Source organism: Rattus norvegicus, chromosome 5, assembly GCF_036323735.1.
Source record: "Rattus norvegicus strain BN/NHsdMcwi chromosome 5, GRCr8, whole genome shotgun sequence".
NCBI lineage: Eukaryota > Metazoa > Chordata > Mammalia > Rodentia > Muridae > Rattus > Rattus norvegicus.
In genome coordinates this window covers 118,196,055-118,215,422 of record NC_086023.1, presented here as the reverse complement: position 1 = coordinate 118,215,422, position 19,368 = coordinate 118,196,055, and the positions used below count along the sequence as shown (strand labels likewise).

The 19,368-nt window shown below is 42.4% G+C and overlaps 1 protein-coding gene across 7 annotated transcripts in view; it reads right to left on the bottom strand.

Annotated features, from left to right (window-relative positions):
- Patj (PATJ, crumbs cell polarity complex component) overlaps positions 1-19,368 on the bottom strand; it is a 302,745-nt gene that overhangs the window by 264,879 nt on the left and 18,498 nt on the right. For all 7 annotated transcript variants that reach the window (XM_039109186.2, XM_039109188.2, XM_063287101.1 and 4 more), the window contains exons 5-10: positions 17,201-17,340; positions 15,480-15,675; positions 11,929-12,057; positions 4,427-4,645; positions 2,733-2,832; positions 192-283 (exon numbers count right to left, since the gene is read on the bottom strand). In XM_039109186.2, coding sequence (XP_038965114.1) covers positions 192-283; positions 2,733-2,832; positions 4,427-4,645; positions 11,929-12,057; positions 15,480-15,675; positions 17,201-17,340 — 876 coding nt within the window. The remainder of the gene's footprint in view (positions 1-191; positions 284-2,732; positions 2,833-4,426; positions 4,646-11,928; positions 12,058-15,479; positions 15,676-17,200; positions 17,341-19,368) is intronic.

Here is a 19,368-nt window from a genome sequence, read left to right as displayed (position 1 = left end):
ACATACTGAGTTCTAGACCAGCCAAGGCTATACAGTGAGACCCTGTCTCAAAATACATATAAAAGCCTAAACTAAAACAAACAACAAATCCTATAAAATTAGACTAAGCCATCCCATCTTCTCTAGCGTATGATAGAAGACAAACGTTTCTCCAACCTGTGTCAAAGGTACACTAGCGAGTCATTACTTACAGCCACAATTTTATCGTTCACTTGAATTTGGCCATTGTGGTATGCAGCGCTGCCTGGGATTATACTTTTCACATAAATCCCTGAAGCTTCCCCTGAAGGTACACAGACACAGAAAAGGGAAGAAAGCTAAAATTAGGACCTGATTGCAAAATTCTATCAAGAGGTTAATTAGCCAAAGAGGCTGACTAGAGACTTCATAAATACTATTTTGAACACATGCAGGGAAATTGATGGGTTGTTTCAAACTGTCACCATCACAAGTGACCTGAATTAAAAGTGAGTTGACTGATGACTACCCTTCTGGAAAAATAATCAGTAATGAAACCGCGAAGAATGCCTGTCTCTCTAAGCTGGGACTCTGCAGGCCAGATGAACCCTGGTCGATGTCTGCTCACACTGCTGACTCAGTGGAGAGCGCATCACTTTTCACTAGCCTCAGGACAAGATTCACATGTATTTTTACCTATATTTAGTTCAGTGCTCATGCATGTCATCCAGATAAAAAGAAAGCACATGTGGCCTTTCAAAAAGCTAGAACTGGAGCAGGGAGGTGGCCTGGCAATCTGAGTTCAATGATAGGAGCACACATGAAGGTGGGAAGAACCAACTCCACAAAGTGGCCCCCGACCTCTACATGGGAGGTCCACAGGCACTCGCACCCCTGGACATATATAATAACCATTTCTAAAAGTAGAATGAGGTCAGCAACGTTAACAATGCTTACACTGTAAAATTAAATATTTAATCACAAGAAGCTACAAAAATGATAACCATATAAAAAGTACATTCCCAAGAGAAAGAACTACAAGGGAAATGGAGAGACTAAAAGCCTACCTCTTAGTGATTTTTATTAAGTTCCCACTGTCAGAATAACAACGCACAACATATCCTGAATGACATCCCAGGTGTTCAATAACAGGAAAATACTTTTCAATATCACCTCCACATCATTCCTTATACACGGCCTGACCCAGGCAGCCACTGTACCCGTGGAGTGCTCTCCTGAGACTCGGTCTCTCATTACGTCTTCCCTATCTAACCCCTCCCTTCTCATTAGCAGCTCTAATGCTTCTTCCTGAATTTTCCTGTCAACTTCAATCTGTCACTGCCATGCCAGGGCAGATGCTTGCTTCTCTACTATAACGTGCATTTTCAGTTATCTTTAAGCAGTAAAATATTCTTATACTTCAATTACACTCCCTGAACAGACTTTTTTGTTTGTTTGTTTTAGTTTCTGAGATGAAGGTTCCCTGTGTTTCCCAGGATGGCCTCACACTTGTGAGCTCAAGAGACCATCCACTCAGTTGCTACGGTGACATTACAGGAGCAGGCCACCACTCCACATCAACCCCCATCAAAAACTCAACAACAAACACAGCAGACTACAAGTTATTTGTGTACATGGTTTAAAGCCTGCTGACTTTCAAATGTCTCATTTCTTAACTCACTTGCTCATCCTCCCCAAAATACCCAAGCCCACAAGGGTTTTTCAGGGTAAATAAGCAAAAAGCTCCTTTCTGCACTCAGTAACACAAACATTAATTTTTCTCTCATTCACTGACTTCTGCCTAGGCACTGGGCCATGTGTTTAGGAACTCAGCCACAAGCACTGTAACCAGGCAGAAGATAGGGGTAATGACTCATGGTTGGTGCGACATTAGCTTTTATGTTTAAACTCAGCTTTTAAAGGACTTATATAAATGCTGATCCTGAAAAAATGCATAGAAGAATCAGAATTTTGGACTTAGATATTTCATTAGGCTAAAGTAGCACAGAGTGGTTGGATGTGAGTTTCCTTCAGGCCTGTGAATACTCTTAACCTCTCCACCTGCTCCGTGCATGATGACAATTTCCTTTTAAGCAATTAACACTATACTCACTACTTTTCAGAAAAACTAAACTACTTCATAACAAAATTTTCATGTAACTACCAAATATTTTGTAAAGGTCTAAGAGTTTGTAAGGTCTTAACCTAAGAGTTCTTTGATAACCAAGAGAAAACCAACAGTGAAAGTTACTACTAACTTTCAGGTAACGAGTGAAAAAATTTTCTTCATATACTTGAATCATGTATTCTCACACCAAATTCCCCTTATATAAAAGGAAAAAAAGGGTCTAATAAAATATTTATTCCATCTTATTTTTCTCATGATTAAACGCAAAATAATACATCTTGAGCATTTACAATATACTGGATATGCAGTGATCAATTTACTTTGTCCCTGACATAATACTGTATAATATGTTAACAGTCACATAGTATTCAAAACAGAACTATTTTAGAAGCAAAGGAAAGTGAAGTGTAAATGGTACAAAACGGACTGAACATTAAGTTCCTTTGGTGCTGACCATAAGGCCAGCTGTTAACCCACTGAGACAAAATGTGGCTCTACTCACTGGGAAGTAACTGCTTGCTTTTATAGATTCATGGTTTTATTGTGAGTTTTAAATTAAAGTCTGCAGGTACTTAATTTTATTATGTAGAAACCTTAACATCCTTTACAATTATCCCAAATATGAAGTGGAAATGATTCATTTTACCTGGATGAGCTGTTCCAACATAGCCAACAATTCTAATCCCAAGACTCTGTCCATCTTTTTTGACAAGTTCAACATTGTAAGTCTCAAAAGGAGAACTGTCCTGTAAGGAAATGACATGGGTCTGGTCACATTCTCAGTTGCACGACTCTATAGATAGTCAATCTGTGCAGCCAGCTTGCTATATTTGTTCTGAGACAAACTGAACTTGAGATGGTTCCCATGATTCCTGATCCCTGGACCTACCCCTGTGCTTATAAAATTACATGACAAAGGGGAGATCATTCAAGTGAGCCTAATCTAATACAGGACCCTCCTAAAAGCAGAGTTTTCTCCTGCTGGTAACAGAAAGGGCAAAGAAAAACATTTTAAAAAGAGGAGATCAACTTGTAGTTTGAAGGTGGAGTGGTTGTACAAAAAAGATCGGAACAAGGGGAACCATAAGGGTCCCTTGAAAGATGTTCTGGCTGGAGGCCAACAAAGAAAAGGCCGCTGGCCTACAGCAAAGAACTGCATTCTTCCACCAACCTGAACAGGCTCACAAGCCCAGACGTCAAGAACAGAGCCCAGAGGAACCAGTACCTTCACTTGCCCTTACAGGAAGCTAAGCAGGAAACCCAGCCAAGCCCATGCTGAATTCTGACCTACACAACTGCAAACTAAACAAAGGCACTGCTTCAGCTGCTAAAATGTGTAAGAGCTTGTAACACTAGAAAGTTAACACAGCCATTTAGAAAAACCTCAGACTGTATTTCCTGAAAGAATCATAAGCCTAACAAAAAAATTTAGAAGCCAAGGGGAAAGCTAGGTATTATATATAATACTTTTTCAATTCCAAGCATCAGCATCAGAAACTAAACAATAGAGTACAGTCCCATATATCACAGAGCCTCATGGCCCTTCGATGGATGAGAAAACTTCAGTGAGGTAGAGAAATGCAGAGAACACAAATCGGTTATCACTACAACCTGGAGAAATTAAACAAACTATTTTTCTATCATAGATAGAAAACTCCTGTTCAAACAACTCCCAGTAGGGACAGGAAATAAGTTTTCAGAAGACCCATGTGATACCTCTGAAGCCAGATGTTAGCTTTACATTTGTTATTGACAGAGACTTTCTCTTCCTTCTGTTACTCATGGAGAAGAGAAGACAGGGAGGGGGAATGGAAAGGTGGTTCAGTCAGTAAAGCAATTGCTATGCAAGTGTGAGGAATGAACTCAAAGCCCTAGTGCCAGATGTTAAAAGTAATCTCAACTCTGGGGAGACAGACACAGGATCCCAGGGGATTGCTGGCCATCCGTCTTTTGAAATAGCAGGCTCTCAACTGTGAGAGATTGTGTCTTAAAAATAAGGTAGAGAGAGATGAGAAAGACAATGATGTCTGGCTTCAATGCACATCACACACACACACACACACACACACACACACACACAGAGAGAGAGAGAGAGAGAGAGAGAGAGAGAGAGAGAGAGAGAGAGAGAGCACATACCACATCACACCACAACACCACACACCAAAACGGAGTGAGAGAAAAAGAGAGACATGTCTAATCTCCATACAAGCTCTCCTCTGCTTCGCAGATGAGCGCTGAAGTGGGACTTAGGCTAGCATGGTCACCCAGCTGAGGGAAAGTCTTATCTTGCACTGAATCATAGGTAGCACATGATGTAAGAAGAATGGTTTCTATACTCACAGAACCAAGGGTCCTTGTGGCTACAACAGGGAGGGCAACAGGTAAGGATGCAGGCGTCGGAGGTGTTACTGCAATTTCACCAACAGGGTCTCTGGCCACCAGCATCCTCACTGAATTCCCACAATTTCTTAGCACCTGAGCAACTTGTTCACTGGTCATTCCTTGCACGTTTGTACTTCCAATCTTTAAGATGTGGTCCCCTGTCTGTAGTCTTCCATCCTTTAATCCAGGAGAGAAATCAACAAATTAGCTTAACTGCTTAATAAAATAGATTAGACTTTCAATTCTGCCAAAATGACTGACAAAGCCAGGTGAAATGCTGGACAAACATAACGTTTCTAACGAGCTACTCAGCTGGCAAAAGATAGGTAATTCCTTGCAGAGTAACAAAATATTGAAGGGCCCAAAATCAAGTAAGGTACCAGAACTCTAAAATGGACATCTGCCCAAGTGTTTTAATTTATGCCTAATAGCTTTGATCCAAAGTATAATGACTGTGAATACAAGGGAAAGATCAAAAACTAGAGCTTCCAGAAGGAAGGTCAGAATGAAAGGTTCCAGCATAAAGCTGAGGACCTCCTAAGGCCAAAATGGTAAGCAGTATGGCTGGGGAACAAAAAGTTGTCAGCAGAGCTAAGAAAGCAATGATGAGCAGTTGCGGGACAGACAGATGTGAGCGTCATTTCCAAGCAAAGTGAGCAAAGGGAATGAGCTGTTCTCAGGTCTCTCCAGCTCCTCTGCTTGGGATGGACCAGAGGAAGAGCAGCTGGGGGCTCTAACAGCGACCTTCATCAGTAGCACGGACAAGGCTAGCAGTTTCAGATTGGGAAGGGAGAGTTACATGTATTCTCCAAGAGCTGCCAACTGGATTGACTGATAACTTCCACACGGGATGTCAAGGAAGGGAGAAGGAAGCAGAGCCCAACATTTTAGCCAAAGCCACTAGAAAAGAACAGACATACTGGGAAGCGAGCTAAAGCACACTGAAGACTGGCAGGTGAGTAGGACTAGAAACCTAGGTGAGATCTGGAGATGAACAGTCTAAGTGCCCATCAACACCAGTGGGCATAATCAGCTGGGGCTCAGGAGAGAAATCAAAAGCACACACGCAAATCTGAGCACATGAGTGCTGCATGAGAGGCGGTCAGAGTCTTGGTTCTGGGTGAGTTTTAGGCAAGTACATCTGAAGCTGGATAATAAATAGATTGTTAGCTACAATTATTCTTTTAAATGTATACATTTTTGTGCATACATTGCACCACAGAAAAGTTTGATATAATTCATAAAAATACGTGCAAGTTAAAATTATTTAGAGTCCCCTCGTTGTGAAAATTATAAAACAGCCAATCCATCTGCATTTTACATAAGTTTGTTTCAACAATAAATCTGAATACTATGCAATTACCTTTATTACTGTATATTAGAGATAGCAAAATGCCAACAACAATGGTCTAAAAAAATATACATCCCTGGGGCTGGGGATTTAGCTCAGTGGTAGAGCGCTTACCTAGGAAGCGCAAGGCCCTGGGTTCGGTCCCCAGCTCCGAAAAAAAAAAGAACCAAAAAAAAAAAAAAAAAAATATACATCCCTACAAAGTACCTTAAAATAGCTTCTACGGCCAACTGAGATAGTATATGTATATGATCCAAGCTATGGAAGCAGAAGACAGCCTGACTCACATAGAAAATATGACACCAGCCTACACTAACTATATAGTGAGACTCTTTTTTCCCCAGAAAACCAAAAAGAAAGTCAGCAGTGGTGGCACAGGTCTTTCATCCCAGCCCTTAGGAGGTAGAGACAGGTGGCTCTCTGAGTTTAAGACCAGCATGGTCTAAAGAGTGCGTCTGAGGACAGCCAGGACAATATGAGAAACCTTGTCTAGAAAAACAAGATAAACAAACAAAATGAAATAAAAATTGAAACAGAAAGAAAAAAAGAGAAAAAAGTAAGGAAAGAATTAGTTAATTCAATCTTGTTCAAAGAATAATTTAAATTTAAAACAAGAAAATTAAGGTTTAAAAGATTGTCTGGGAGCTGGAGAGATGGCTTAGCAGTTAAGAGCACTGGCTGCTCTTCCAGAGGTCCTGAGTTCAAATCCCAGCAACCACATGGTGGCTCACAACCATCTGTAATGGGATTCGATGCCCTCTTCTGGTGTGTCTGTAGACAGCTACAGTGTTAATATATATAATAAGTCTAAAAAAAAAAAAAAAAAAGAAGACTGTCTGGCCTACCTTGGTCGTGACTATCTTTAACCCTGGCATTTGGGAGGCAGAGGCAGGAGAATGTCTGAATTCAAGGCCAATCTGCTCTACAGAGAGAGGTCCAGGCCAATTCTATACAATGAGGAGCTGTGTCTCAACAAAAGAAAAAAAAAGATGACTGATCTAACCAGGTCCAAAGAGCTAGTAAGTAGCAATACCAAAGTTCTATCCAAATCTGGCTGGCTGGCTGGCTGGCTGGCTGGCTGGCCGTGGCGGTACAGGCCTGTAATCCCAGCACATGGGAGGCAGAGGAAAGAGACTTTGGTGTACAGGGTCAGCATGGGCTACAGAGTAAGTTCTAAGTGCCTGACGGGCTTAGGAGAGAAATTCCAATCCAGTTGTCCTCTGATATACACAGCAGGTTGCTCTCTAATAGACAAAGGATGCTAACACATAAGATGGTTATTATTTACCTATTCGCCAAAAAACTGTCTATCACCATCAAACGCCTTTAGTGGGGTGAATGTAAGAAACAATTTGCAAGTTGGAGTGCAAACAGCTTGAGCATAAAGCAGTGAGTGCTAGAGAGTTTGTTCTGGTGCTATGATCCCGCTTCCAGGTGGCACCATTTAGAAGCCATGCAAGAAATACTGAATGAACAGACTGAAGGCAGAAAGGTTAGTTTGCTGCCCTTCCTATTTTTCAAATCTTCAGAATCCTGAACGAAAAAAGGATTCAGATCAAAGCACGGAGAGCAGAAGCTATATGCTGGGCTATGAACACTGCAGAGGGTGCACAGTGGAAGATGTAAACATCTGAAAAGGTTTAAAAAGGGAAACAAATGCAAGACAAAAATTATTGGAGGTGAGGAATAAAGGCTAGCTGCCTTTCTACTTTAACAATGGTGATATGCTATTCTGTTTCTACCCATGCAACAGTTCGGGTAAAATAAACACCTACCTAAGAGAGATTCAGGGGCCTGGAAGTTGTTGCACAAGCCTTGGCAACAATTTGATACCTGTGGCCTGGTGATAAGCTGGATGTACTGTCATGCACCCATAATTCCAGGCTTCATACAGGAAAAGCTCAGACACACACACACACACACACACACACACACACACACACACACACACTCCTTTCAAAGTGATAAACAATTTGTAAAAGGACAACACTGCTGCTGCCCAGGAGCTAGGCCTTCAGGGCAGAAGTGGGCCTGGCCAAAGTCCTAAAGAATGCTAGCCTGGCTAACAACTCTTCACCATCAAGCATATATCACTTCTCAGAAACTATTTTTCCCCATTTTACCTCAACTCTTAATTTAAAATCATGTACATAATTTGCATCTGTCACCGAGAGTCAAACATTTTCTTCTTACAGAAAAGCAGGTGTTCTGAGGAATTAATAGGTGCAAAAATATCCATCAGATAGGAAGGAAAGATGCCAAGATGGCAGCTGCCTTGTCTAAGTCCAGCAGCCCCAAACCTGTGTGTCATAGGTATTTTCTCGTCACCGCTCTCTTTCCAGGCTGTATCTACAGACACTCTTGGTCTTTAAGTCACAATGCAGTGAAAGTAGATAAGTCCTTGTGCAATAGGAACACAGAGCGTGCTGTGCTGTGGCCAGGATGGCCTTCAAGTTGTAATCCTCCTGCCTCAGCCCCTGAGTAGCTGAACTTCAAAAAAAAAAAAAAAACAAACAAACAAAAAAAAAAAACAACTAACTTCTGAAACAGAAGACTTTTAAAGGAGATGGACAAGAAACAGCTTTGGAATCAGATAACCCCAAGTTGGTCGGGTGTTCACTGTACCTAACTGTCAGATCGCTCTTAAGCTACTGTGAGAATAAAATTCTCATGTGGAGTTCTGAACACTAAACCCAGCATCACATACAAAAGACTTACCGCCCTAGCAGGGACTACTCTCTGTGCCTACAGTCTCTTTACAAAATATGGTCTCTCTGGATGACACTTCCCTCAAAGGAAATGGTCGGATACATGCTGGACACAGTATGCCTAAGTGACCAGCAGTCAGGAAAGTCATCGGCTCTGAGATGCTATCAGCTTCCTTTAAAATGTGCCATCCTTAAAGTGGTCTCAGATCTATTTCAGAAGCATGAAATTAAACACGTAGCTTGACCTGCAGTAAGAGTACACCCATGATTCAAGGCTTTCCCTGTCTGGTTTCATCTTACTCTTTTTTTCTCTCTCTCTCTCTTTTTTTTTTTTTTTTTTTTCCGGAGCTGGGGACTGAACCCAGGGCCTTGCGCTTGCTAGGCAAGCGCTCTACCACTGAGCCAAATCCCCAACCCCCATCTTACTCTTTTTTAAGATTTATTTTATTTGTGTATAAGAGAGAGTATATGCAAGTATATGTATGTAGGTGCCCAAGGAGACTAGAAGGGGTCATCCAATCCCTTGGAGCTGGAGTTACAGACATTTGTGAGCCACCCAATGTGGGCGCTGGGAACCAATCTCATGATTAAGCAGTAAGTGCTATGCTGTCTCTCCAGTGCACTCCCATCCCACCCAGTTCTCAAGCTATCATGCTACCGTTTTCCCTTCAGAGAGGATCTCTGGATGGTTCATCTTCACTAACAATTTGACTAAATTTGGAATTATCTAGGAGACATGGCTCTGGAATGTAGCTGACGCATACTAGCTTAGGATGTAGGAGTGCTGACAGAATGTCCCAAGCCTAGATAACAGGGCTGGGTGCTAGATGGACGTTACAGGGAGAGGAGTTAGAGGATTATATGTGACATTAGCAGGAAGAAGAGGAAGAGTGCCACTCTCCAGCTGTGCAACTTTGCACAATTTCTTTAAAGTTTCTATCCTACAATTTAGAAATAAAACTTAAGAGTGTTTTTGAGGATTGCATTAAAATGATGGGTATTAGGCAGATGACAATATTTGGCACAAGCTCCTGCTTCCCCATTACAAATCTGTGATGGGCAGGCCTCCTGCCCCTCCTTAGAGATCTGAAACAGTGACGACCCCTTCCAGGAAGGGGTGAGAATCAGACTTGGGCTTTTCCCAACAGTGCCTCACTGGGATTAATCTGGGAAACCCTGCACATCACAGTGTCCTTGTGAAAACTCATAATGCACATTAGGATATTAAAAAGCTCCAAAAATTCTTACAGTAAGCGAACTGATTTGATTTCATTTAAATTTACTTGGTCCTTTGTTTTTCAAAATAACTGTTGCACTTTGCAAATGTCACTGTACTCAGCGCAGAAGCCTGTTAAAATGGCTAGGGGCTGGGTAGGGAGAAGCATAAGAACATTCTACAATGTCTTTTCTAGGTTACAAAAAATAAACATTTTTAAGATTTACTTTACTTGGGAGCTGGAAACTGGCCCATCAGTTAGAATGCTTGCTGTACATTCAGGAGGACTGGAGTTCAGACCCCAGCACCCACGGAGTCAGCATACTGTCCTGCCAATACCTTACTCCAGCTCCTGGGACCCCACACCCTCTCTGTGTTCCATGCGCACACGCACACACACATTTGTTTACATTTATGTATATGTACCACATGCACACTTGGTGCCTCCAGAGGTCAGAAGAGGATGTTGGAGTCCCAGTGTCTTAACAACTGAGCCATCTCTCCAGCATCCACTACAGATACATTTTAAAGATACAGCAGGATCATTCTCATTCTAGTCACACACATGTTGTGTGTGCCGTATATGTACAGTATATGTATGTATATATAATATGTGTGTGTACGTGCAGGTGCACACCCATGTGTGCACACTCATCTCTGCATGTGTAAGGTACAGAAGAGGACACTGGGTACCCTGTTCCATCACTCTTTACCTTCCTACCTGAGACAGTCTCTCACTGAGCCTGGAGATAGTTGGCAACCCCAGCTTATGTCCAGCTCCCCTCCCCATAGCATTTTTGGGTAAATGAAGCCACAGCTTCCTGGCTTTTTACAGGGGTCCTCTCGTTTGCACAGCAAACCCTCTTATGCACTAAGCCATCTCTCTAGCACTCAGAGCCCCTTTATATTCCAAAGAAAATTTAAAGACAGAGGGATGACACACAAACAGATAAAGATGGGGGAAATACTCACTATCTTTCTATTGCTTATTTCAAAAATTTGAGTAACATGTATTTTAAGTAATTTTTTTAGATTTATTTTAGGTGATGAGTATTCTGTCTGTATGTATATGTAATATATGTCCTTGTGGAGTCAGAAGAGGGTGCTGAATTCCCTGGAACTAAAGTTATACATGCTTGTGAACCACTGTGTAAATGCTGGGAATTGAACAAAAAGTGCTCTTAACCACTGAGCCACCTCTCTGCCCCCTGAATATTTTTAGCAACTAATTCACCCCAGATGCTTTAAGACAACCAAGCATGACTCACTCTAATTTCTACAATAATTTCTAAGACTTAACTATGGGCGACGGGAGAGACAGCTGGCTCTCACACTCTCAGCTCTTCTAGAGAAACCAGTCTGATTCCCAGCATCTACCCAAAGGGCTCACAACTGCTGTGACTCCAGCTCCAGACTGTCACACACTCCTCTCGGGCTCTCATGGGCACACACGTGGCATACTCAAACAGAGACACAAAAATACTGATAAATAAGTAAACAAATAAAACCAAAAATAGTATTTAACATTTTCTTCCAGGTAAAATTAAGTGGAAAGGAAAGTTGCCACACTTCTACAGGGACTACTTGTTTTTGAAATACAACTAAACAACAAAGTACACGCTAGACCCACACCAGAAAATAACCAAGTGAAATCTGATGTACAATGCTGGGATAAAAGGATTTTTGCTTGTTTGAATTTATTATTAAATAGGGGAGGGGTGTGTGTCACAGTGCCATGTGGAAGTCAGAAGACACCTTTGTGGAGTCAGTTCTGTCCTTCTACCAGTACGTACGTCTGTTTGAGATCAAGCTCAGGCTACAAGTTTATGGCTCCTTTACCTGCTGAGCCATGTCCCCTATGCCAAGACAAATGCACATGCTCACTGAGTCTTCTAATTCTATCACTAAGCCCTTGAGAGCTATGTGGAAGAAGAACGCAGATGTTCACAATGCAAATATTCATTAACAATTCTTTACAAGAAAAATACTTTCTTCTTATGTAACCAAACCACTGTTAATTAGAAGTCAGAAAAAAACTGCTTAAATAAAGGAAGTTTATGGTATACAGTATTCATAAACTCTAATTATTGAGCCAAGTATTCTAGCAACTCATGATATAAAATTAATTTCAAATCATACAAGTCAAATTTTATAAAAGCAAAATGATAAAACAATGTCAACTTACTCGGTCCGCCAATCCTCCAGGGACAATAGTCCTCACGACCACACCACTGGATTTGCCTCCAACTATCCCAAAACCTAATCCAGAGCCATCATTAATGAGCTCAACATCTTCAGTGTGGCCCCAACGCACCTACAAAGGAAGAGCGAGTTAGAGCCAGAGCTGGGGAACCTCGGATTCTTAGGTTCCTATATAGTAATATACAACAGACTTACAAGAAACTGAAAATCCATACAATCAATCTCGACATCTATGGAGAATACGATATGGAGACACAGCGAGTAGATAGAAGAAAGATGATAGGTGAATAGACGGACAGAGCAAGGCAGAGAACCTTACAGGAATTATAATTCAATGGAGAAAATGAGCACAAATAATTACAATATGAGGTAGAGGTAGAGTATCAGACACTGCAACCTGAAAAGGACAAGAAACACAACCAAGCACAGGGTATGTCGGGAGTCAGTGAACACATTTTGCTGAAAGACAGGCTCAGTGCTACAAAGATTTCAGGGAAGTAGGGAGAGCAGTTCATAAACTTAAACGCCAATGAGAGTCATGAAAGGCTTAATGAAAGCAGAAATGTAAATTAAAATTAGGTATTAGTGGCACACACCCATTATCCTGGTGCCCAGGAGGCAGGGACCTCAGGAACTCAGAGCCAGCCTCTGCCACACAGTGAGTTCAAGGAAAACCTAGGCTACAGGAGCCCTGCGCATGATTCAGTAAATGTTAGACAAAGAAAGCAAGCATTTAAGTCAGAAGGAAATGGAAGAGCGTAGCTCGGCCGGACAACAGAATGAGGCAAAGACTGGAGAGATAACAAGGCTAAAGAAATGGCTTAGGAAACTATCCTGTCAGAACTGTGAAGAACCAAAGGTTAACAATATGGCTAAAAAGCGCAGGGAAAGCGTAAATCCTGAGTGAACACGTATTGTCTGACAAGGTCTTAGCCATGTCAAAGACCCACGCCACAGGTCATGGAGATTGCAAAGCCTTCACCAGGCTCAGAGGGATGGCAAGGCCTTCCTCTGGTCCACGTGAAGACATTGACAGTATTCACCACAGCTTTCTCCAAAGCTCCTCCACAGATTCTCTTCCTACAGATTAGCTAAGCCTGCCTTCTTCTCCCCTTGCACACAGAAGCCCTGCCTCCCGGCTCAGCTGTGTAAAATAACCGAGCTGAGCTTCCAGGGGGCCTGAGCTTGCCCGCAGAGCCCAGTCCAGCCACAGCTGGACTGTGCATGTGCCTCTCAGTCAGTCCTTTCTTCATTTCCTCTCTGCCCCAGGCAAGGCTGTGGCAAAAAGACTAATTTAGAACACTAGAAGGAAAGCAGGCACACACAACTCAAGACACTAGCAACATAATCATACAAAAAGACGTAAGAAATTCTCCTCTAACGATGAGACTCCAGGAGAAATGCACACACGTTTACATCATTCAGCTTCAGGACGAAATCTCCCATGAGAGGATGCGGTCACCTTCATTAGTTAGGTCTCCTACTTTACAACGTAAGAAAGTTAACTGTGAAGTAAATGGAGACTTGGAAGGATTTAAGACATTCCCCCCTGAACAATACCTACAATGCTAGATATATTTCCTAAAATAAAGCTGAAGTGAGGATGGCAGCTACCGTTCACAGTGACCACTGGGCCGGGCACTGCCAGCTTTTCACAAACCTACTTTCTTTTCACATCTCTAAGAACTAGAGAGCGTTACTGGTTCCATGTAAGAGAGAAGAAACTGGAAGCCAGCATGGTGGTCTAGCCTGTACCCCAATACTTATAGAGCAGCAGGAAGAAGGTCAGAAATTCAAGCTAACCTCTGCCATGCAGCATACCTGAGGCCAAGCTGGGCAACTTGCCTCAATACTTAAAAAGATAGAGAGGGGGGAAAAGAATAAACTGACCAACGGACAGAGGCACAGAAGGGACAAGGACCTGGTGGGATACAAGCAGGATGGGGTAGAAAATGACTTGAACACACCAAAGCCTGACTACAGAGCCCCCATTCTACATATGCTAAGCAAGGTCCCACTTTGTTCACTGTGTTTATCCTATAAACTGTACTGTATCAATATTACAGCATAAAAGGAACATGGTTCCCTGCTCGCACTGTGACCCTTATCAGTCTATGCCTGCACCCCAACGCTCAGAGAGCAGGGGCTTTCTTCCCCTTAGTCACAAATGAAAATTAAACAAATGGACTTATGCCAAGGCCTAGAGGCTCACACATGTAATCAGTATTTGCAAAGCAGAGGCAAGAGGATCACAACTTTAAGACCAGCCTGATGCCAAGGAGTTCCAGCCCAGCCAGAGCCACACAGTGAGCTCTTACCTTGAAACAAAGTAACTATCTACAACAACAACAACAACAAAACAGACAGTTTTCATTCTGAAGACACACACCAAAGTCTGTAAACTTCTTGACTGGGGATATGCCTCAGTGGGCAAAGTGCACGCCACACAGGCAGGAGGACCTGAGTTCAAACCCCACACACAAGAAAAAGCTGGTGTGTGGTCCACACGTGTGAGCCCAGAGTTCACAGTCCTTCCAGTGTAGCTGCAACTTCAAGCCTCTGGGTTCAATGAAAACCTAACACAAAAGACAATAGTGACAGAAGAAATCAACTGACATCGGCCTCTGAGCTCCACACCAGGAACAGGTCAGTACACCTACCCATACACGCATGTGCACACACACATACACCACACACACATACGATTTTTAAGTTCTTAAATACATAAATGTAATAAGCTTAAAAGATTATTTTGAAGTCAGAAAAAAACAAGGACAGGAAGATGGGACCCCACAGGTGCCTGCCTGCACACCTGACAGACTGAATTCAATTTCCCTCATGGTGGGAGGGGAGAACCAACCCCAGCTAGTTGCTTTCTGTCCTTTTTATGCACACTGTGGCATGCATGTTCCTGCTCATACACAGAAAACAAAACAGAATCTTTAACAGTGACATGTTTCTCTTTTTAAACTTATGTGAAAACTTATAGCACTAATTATATAAAAGCATAATCTAGTCATAAAATTCTACTAAATTCAGAAATATGAGGCATTTAAAAGAAGTATCCACAATTTTCCTTAAGACGGCTAACAATAAATTTCTAATAAAACCTCTGAAACTCAGGCATAGTGGCACAGACCCATAATCCTACATTCAAGAGGCTAAACCAAGAAAATTATGAGTTCAAGGCCAGCCTGGAGTACTTAACAGGTGTCCGCTTTCCTCCTCACATACACACATTAACTATGTTAATCAAAGAACACAAGGCATCTATCTTATCATCAAATAATTTACAAATAATATCCAATGTGGCCTTTATATTAAATAATAATCTTCAATAAGGAAATCAACCAGACATTAAAAAGACAAAAACAAGGCCAACTCCTCTGACAAACATGTTGTACTGCTCTCATATGGAGATGTGCTCACCTTTCTTGACCTATATAATGAAAATGACTTCCAAATGAGAGCCAACTATTCTTATTATACATAAGAGAATTTAGAATATAATGTAGCCCCAGCCTTTTGACCCACCGTTTCTGGCAGAGTTGTATCAGCTGAGCTGGTGGATGTTCGGCTCTGTGTGTGGCCCACTTCCCTGGCCACAACCAGCCGCAGAGATCCAGTGGCTTGTTGTAGTAATGCAATCGCCTGCTGATGGGAAATATTCTGATCCAATGGGGTGTCATTAATGGCCAAAATCTGGTCATTTTCCTTCAATCTCTGATCCCTAACAATACAAGAAAAGAATGTAAGCACTGTAACAACCTAAGGAACAGGGCTGGCTGGGTGTGTTTTTCTATGAATCAGGTGCTCCAACAGCAGATACGCTTCTCTTCCACCACCCTTCCTTACGTTAACATGACCGTTTCACACAAGGCACTACACCATGCAGTGAAATTAAGTCACTTGACCAAGACTGCACAGCTGGAGAGAAAAGGCAACATCCAGCTTCAGACTGCAAGACTTTGACTAATGAGCCTGCAGCAACAGACTTTTTGCCCAGACGGTTTGTCTCCAAGATGTTGGTATTACTTCTGTTGCATGTATTCTGTTTCAGTTTCATGTACAGGAAAGATTTGGGGTGACAAGATGTCAACAGGGACATTTAGAAAGGTCTCTGCTATGGTTTTAATGTCTGTGCCCCCAAACTCCCAAGGATGTAATTTCCATAATAAAGAGTCATGAGGAGGGACTTTTAAGGGATGATCAGGCTGTAGGGACTGACCACTCGTGGAGAGATCAGTGTCTTTACAAAAGGGTGGGGTTAGTCCTTTGTTGCCCTGTTTTATCCTGCCTTCTACCGTGTGATGAAAAGAGCTCAAGCAGTCAGTCGCCTTGACAGGGAAGCTTCCAGGGCTGTAAGCCATGTTCATCACAAGTTCTGACACCTTAGGTACTCTGTTAGAGCATAATGAAATAGGGCTGAGCCTCACGGTCATCTTTTAAAGGAACTGAGAAGTAGGAGCTGAACGTAGGGACACATGTTCACCACTGCTGGAAGGCTCAGTGACTACACAATAGTATGTCAAGCTGCAAGGAAGACTCAACCTCACTGTTAGCAAGGGCACCATGTATCAGACCATCAGATACACAGCCAGCAAGGACAACCAATACATTACATCAGCCTTCCGCGATCGTTCAGAACACTTTATAGACAGATACTGTTTTGAAAAAGTTAGTTGTCGCCAGACGATGGAAGGAGGAAGGAGCTGGGAGTGACTGTTAACATACACACAGGACAGAGCTTTTTTTCTAGTTGATGAAACTTTCCAGAGTTTCTACTGTTTCTAGAATAGTGGGAATGATTGCAAAACGGTGAGTATATTACACACCACTTCAAAATGGTAAAATTTATACTATTTGGAGTAGATCCCAATAAATCTATTACTTAAAATGTTGAGTTAGAGACTGGAAGAATCATCTACAAGTGGAGAAAACACATTTGGAAAGAACAAAACCAAAACATTATCGACAGACTTTTCTAACCATATCCGGCCACCACTATTATTCTAACAGGGAACATCTGAATAGTGAACTCAGGAAATGAGTCCTACAGCAAAGACTAGAAATTGAGGAGACAAAGCCTGTGTACTGCACCCTTCAAAAGTACCAGCAGGTCCAGCATGGGGATGGCAGGGTAAGCCCAGCAGCACTTATGTTACCGTTGTTATTGCTACTTCCTTACTCTTTATTGTATCATTTCAGAGCTGTCAGGAGAAGGGAACCAAGTGCAGAATGAACTTCATCCTCACCTGTCTGCTACACTCCCCGGATGGACTTCCTTCACAAAGATGTCAATTAATCCCAGACTTTGGCTTCTCAGAGCCACCACACTGAATCCAAGGCCTCCAGTTGAAGGGCGTTCTATATCTATATACTCAATGTGCCGGCCCTAAATGGGGGAGGAGTCAGAAAGGAGGAAAGAAACCCATGATGTGCATTTAAATATCACCCTTCCACAGAACTGAAACTGCTCAGCGCACAGCGGCTTCTAAGTGATCGCTGTCGATCCGAGCATGCTTAGCAGTCTGGTAATATGCTGGTCCTAGAAACCTTTTACCTTGATTGTTGTCAGCCCAGCACACAGTATAGCATTGAGAAGCATTTTACAATTCATCCACATTATGAGATAGATTGCGGGCTGGAAAAAACTGAAAACAAACACCCTTTCCCACAGGAAACTCTGTTACTATGGACACAAATTTCTTTAAATTCTCTTGATATAAAACACATTTCTAAACAGGAAAGTAAGTCAGCTATGCCAGCAGCACACTTGTGCTCGGCCTAGTGAGAGCTCCACAGTACTGTATCACTGTGTTTTAAATTCTACCGCAGTGAATACTCCATTCACTCAGTCATTTCAATAGCTAGAGTACGAGGACTGCAGGCCAGTCTACAGCCTTAGTTAACAACTGCCGTACAATATGAGAGCTCCACAAACGTAATAACACCCAAGGGCAGCACACGCAGACAGAAGAGATCAGCGCATCATGAAAAGAACTAAAATAGTTTTCACTATACGACTTGAGTCAGAATCTCAAACCCGATTTTAGGTATTTGTTTGTTTTCCTCTCTTTCCGTTTTTTTTTTTTTTTTTTTTTTTTTTTTTTTATCGGAGCTGGGGACCGAACCCAGGGCCTTGCGCTTGCTAGGCAAGTGCTCTACTCTACCACTGAGCTAAATCCCCAACCTCTTTTGGTTTTTTGAGACAAAGCTCTCTATGTAGTCCCATCTGTTCTGGAACTCACTATGTTTACCATATGGCCTCGTGGACCAATACTCACAGAGATCCTCCTGCCTCTGCTGGAATGAACAGACGTGTACCTCCAAGTCCAGCTTTTTTAGAATTGACTTTAGTTTTAATTGTGTGCATGGGCATCGGCCTGGGTGTGGATACGTGCCTGTGCACTGCCTACTGAGGTCAGAAAAGGCTTTGGATCCCTGGAGCTGGAGCATCTGTGAGCTACCTAATGTGGGAGCTAGGACCAAACTTGGGTCTTTGGCAAGAAATTCTAAATTTTCGTTAAAAATTCAAAAACTTCAATTGTCTATCATTTACTTTTTGGTGGGTATTAGGAGACACAGTTAAATTATCCATTCTAATGGTTTTCTAGGTTTTCCAAATTATATTAATTAGAATTCACAATTCTGTTCTGATAGAAAATTAAAACAAAATTTTTTTTTTTTTATTAACTTGAGTATTTCTTATATACATTTCGAGTGTTATTCCCTTTCCCGGTTTCCGGGCAAACATCCCCCTCCCCCCTCCCCTTTCTTATCGGTGCTCCCCTCCCCATCCTCCCCCCATTGCCGCCCTCCCCCCAACAATCTAGTTCACTGGGGGTTCAGTCTTAGCAGGACCCAGGGCTTCCCCTTCCACTGGTGCTCTTACTAGGATATTCATTGCTACCTATGAGGTCAGAGTCCAGGGTCAGTCCATGTATAGTCTTTAGGTAGTGGCTTAGTCCCTGGAAGCTCTGGTTGCTTGGCATTGTTGTACATATGGGGTCTCGAGCCCCTTCAAGCTCTTCCAGTTCTTTCTCTGATTCCTTCAACGGGGGTCCTATTCTCAGTTCAGTGGTTTGCTGCTGGCATTTGCCTCTGTGTTTGCTGTATTCTGGCTGTGTCTCTCAGGAGCGATCTACATCCGGCTCCTGTCGGCCTGCACTTCTTTGCTTCATCCATCTTGTCTAATTGGATGGCTGTATATGTATGGGCCACATGTGGGGCAGGCTCTGAATGGGTGTTCCTTCTGTGTCTGTTTTAATCTTTGCCTCTCTATTCCCTGCCAAGGGTATTCTTGTTCCCCTTTTAAAGAAGGAGTGAAGCATTCACATTTTGATCATCCGTCTTGAGTTTCATTTGTTCTAGGCATCTAGGGTAATTCAAGCATTTGGGCTAATAGCCACTTATCAATGAG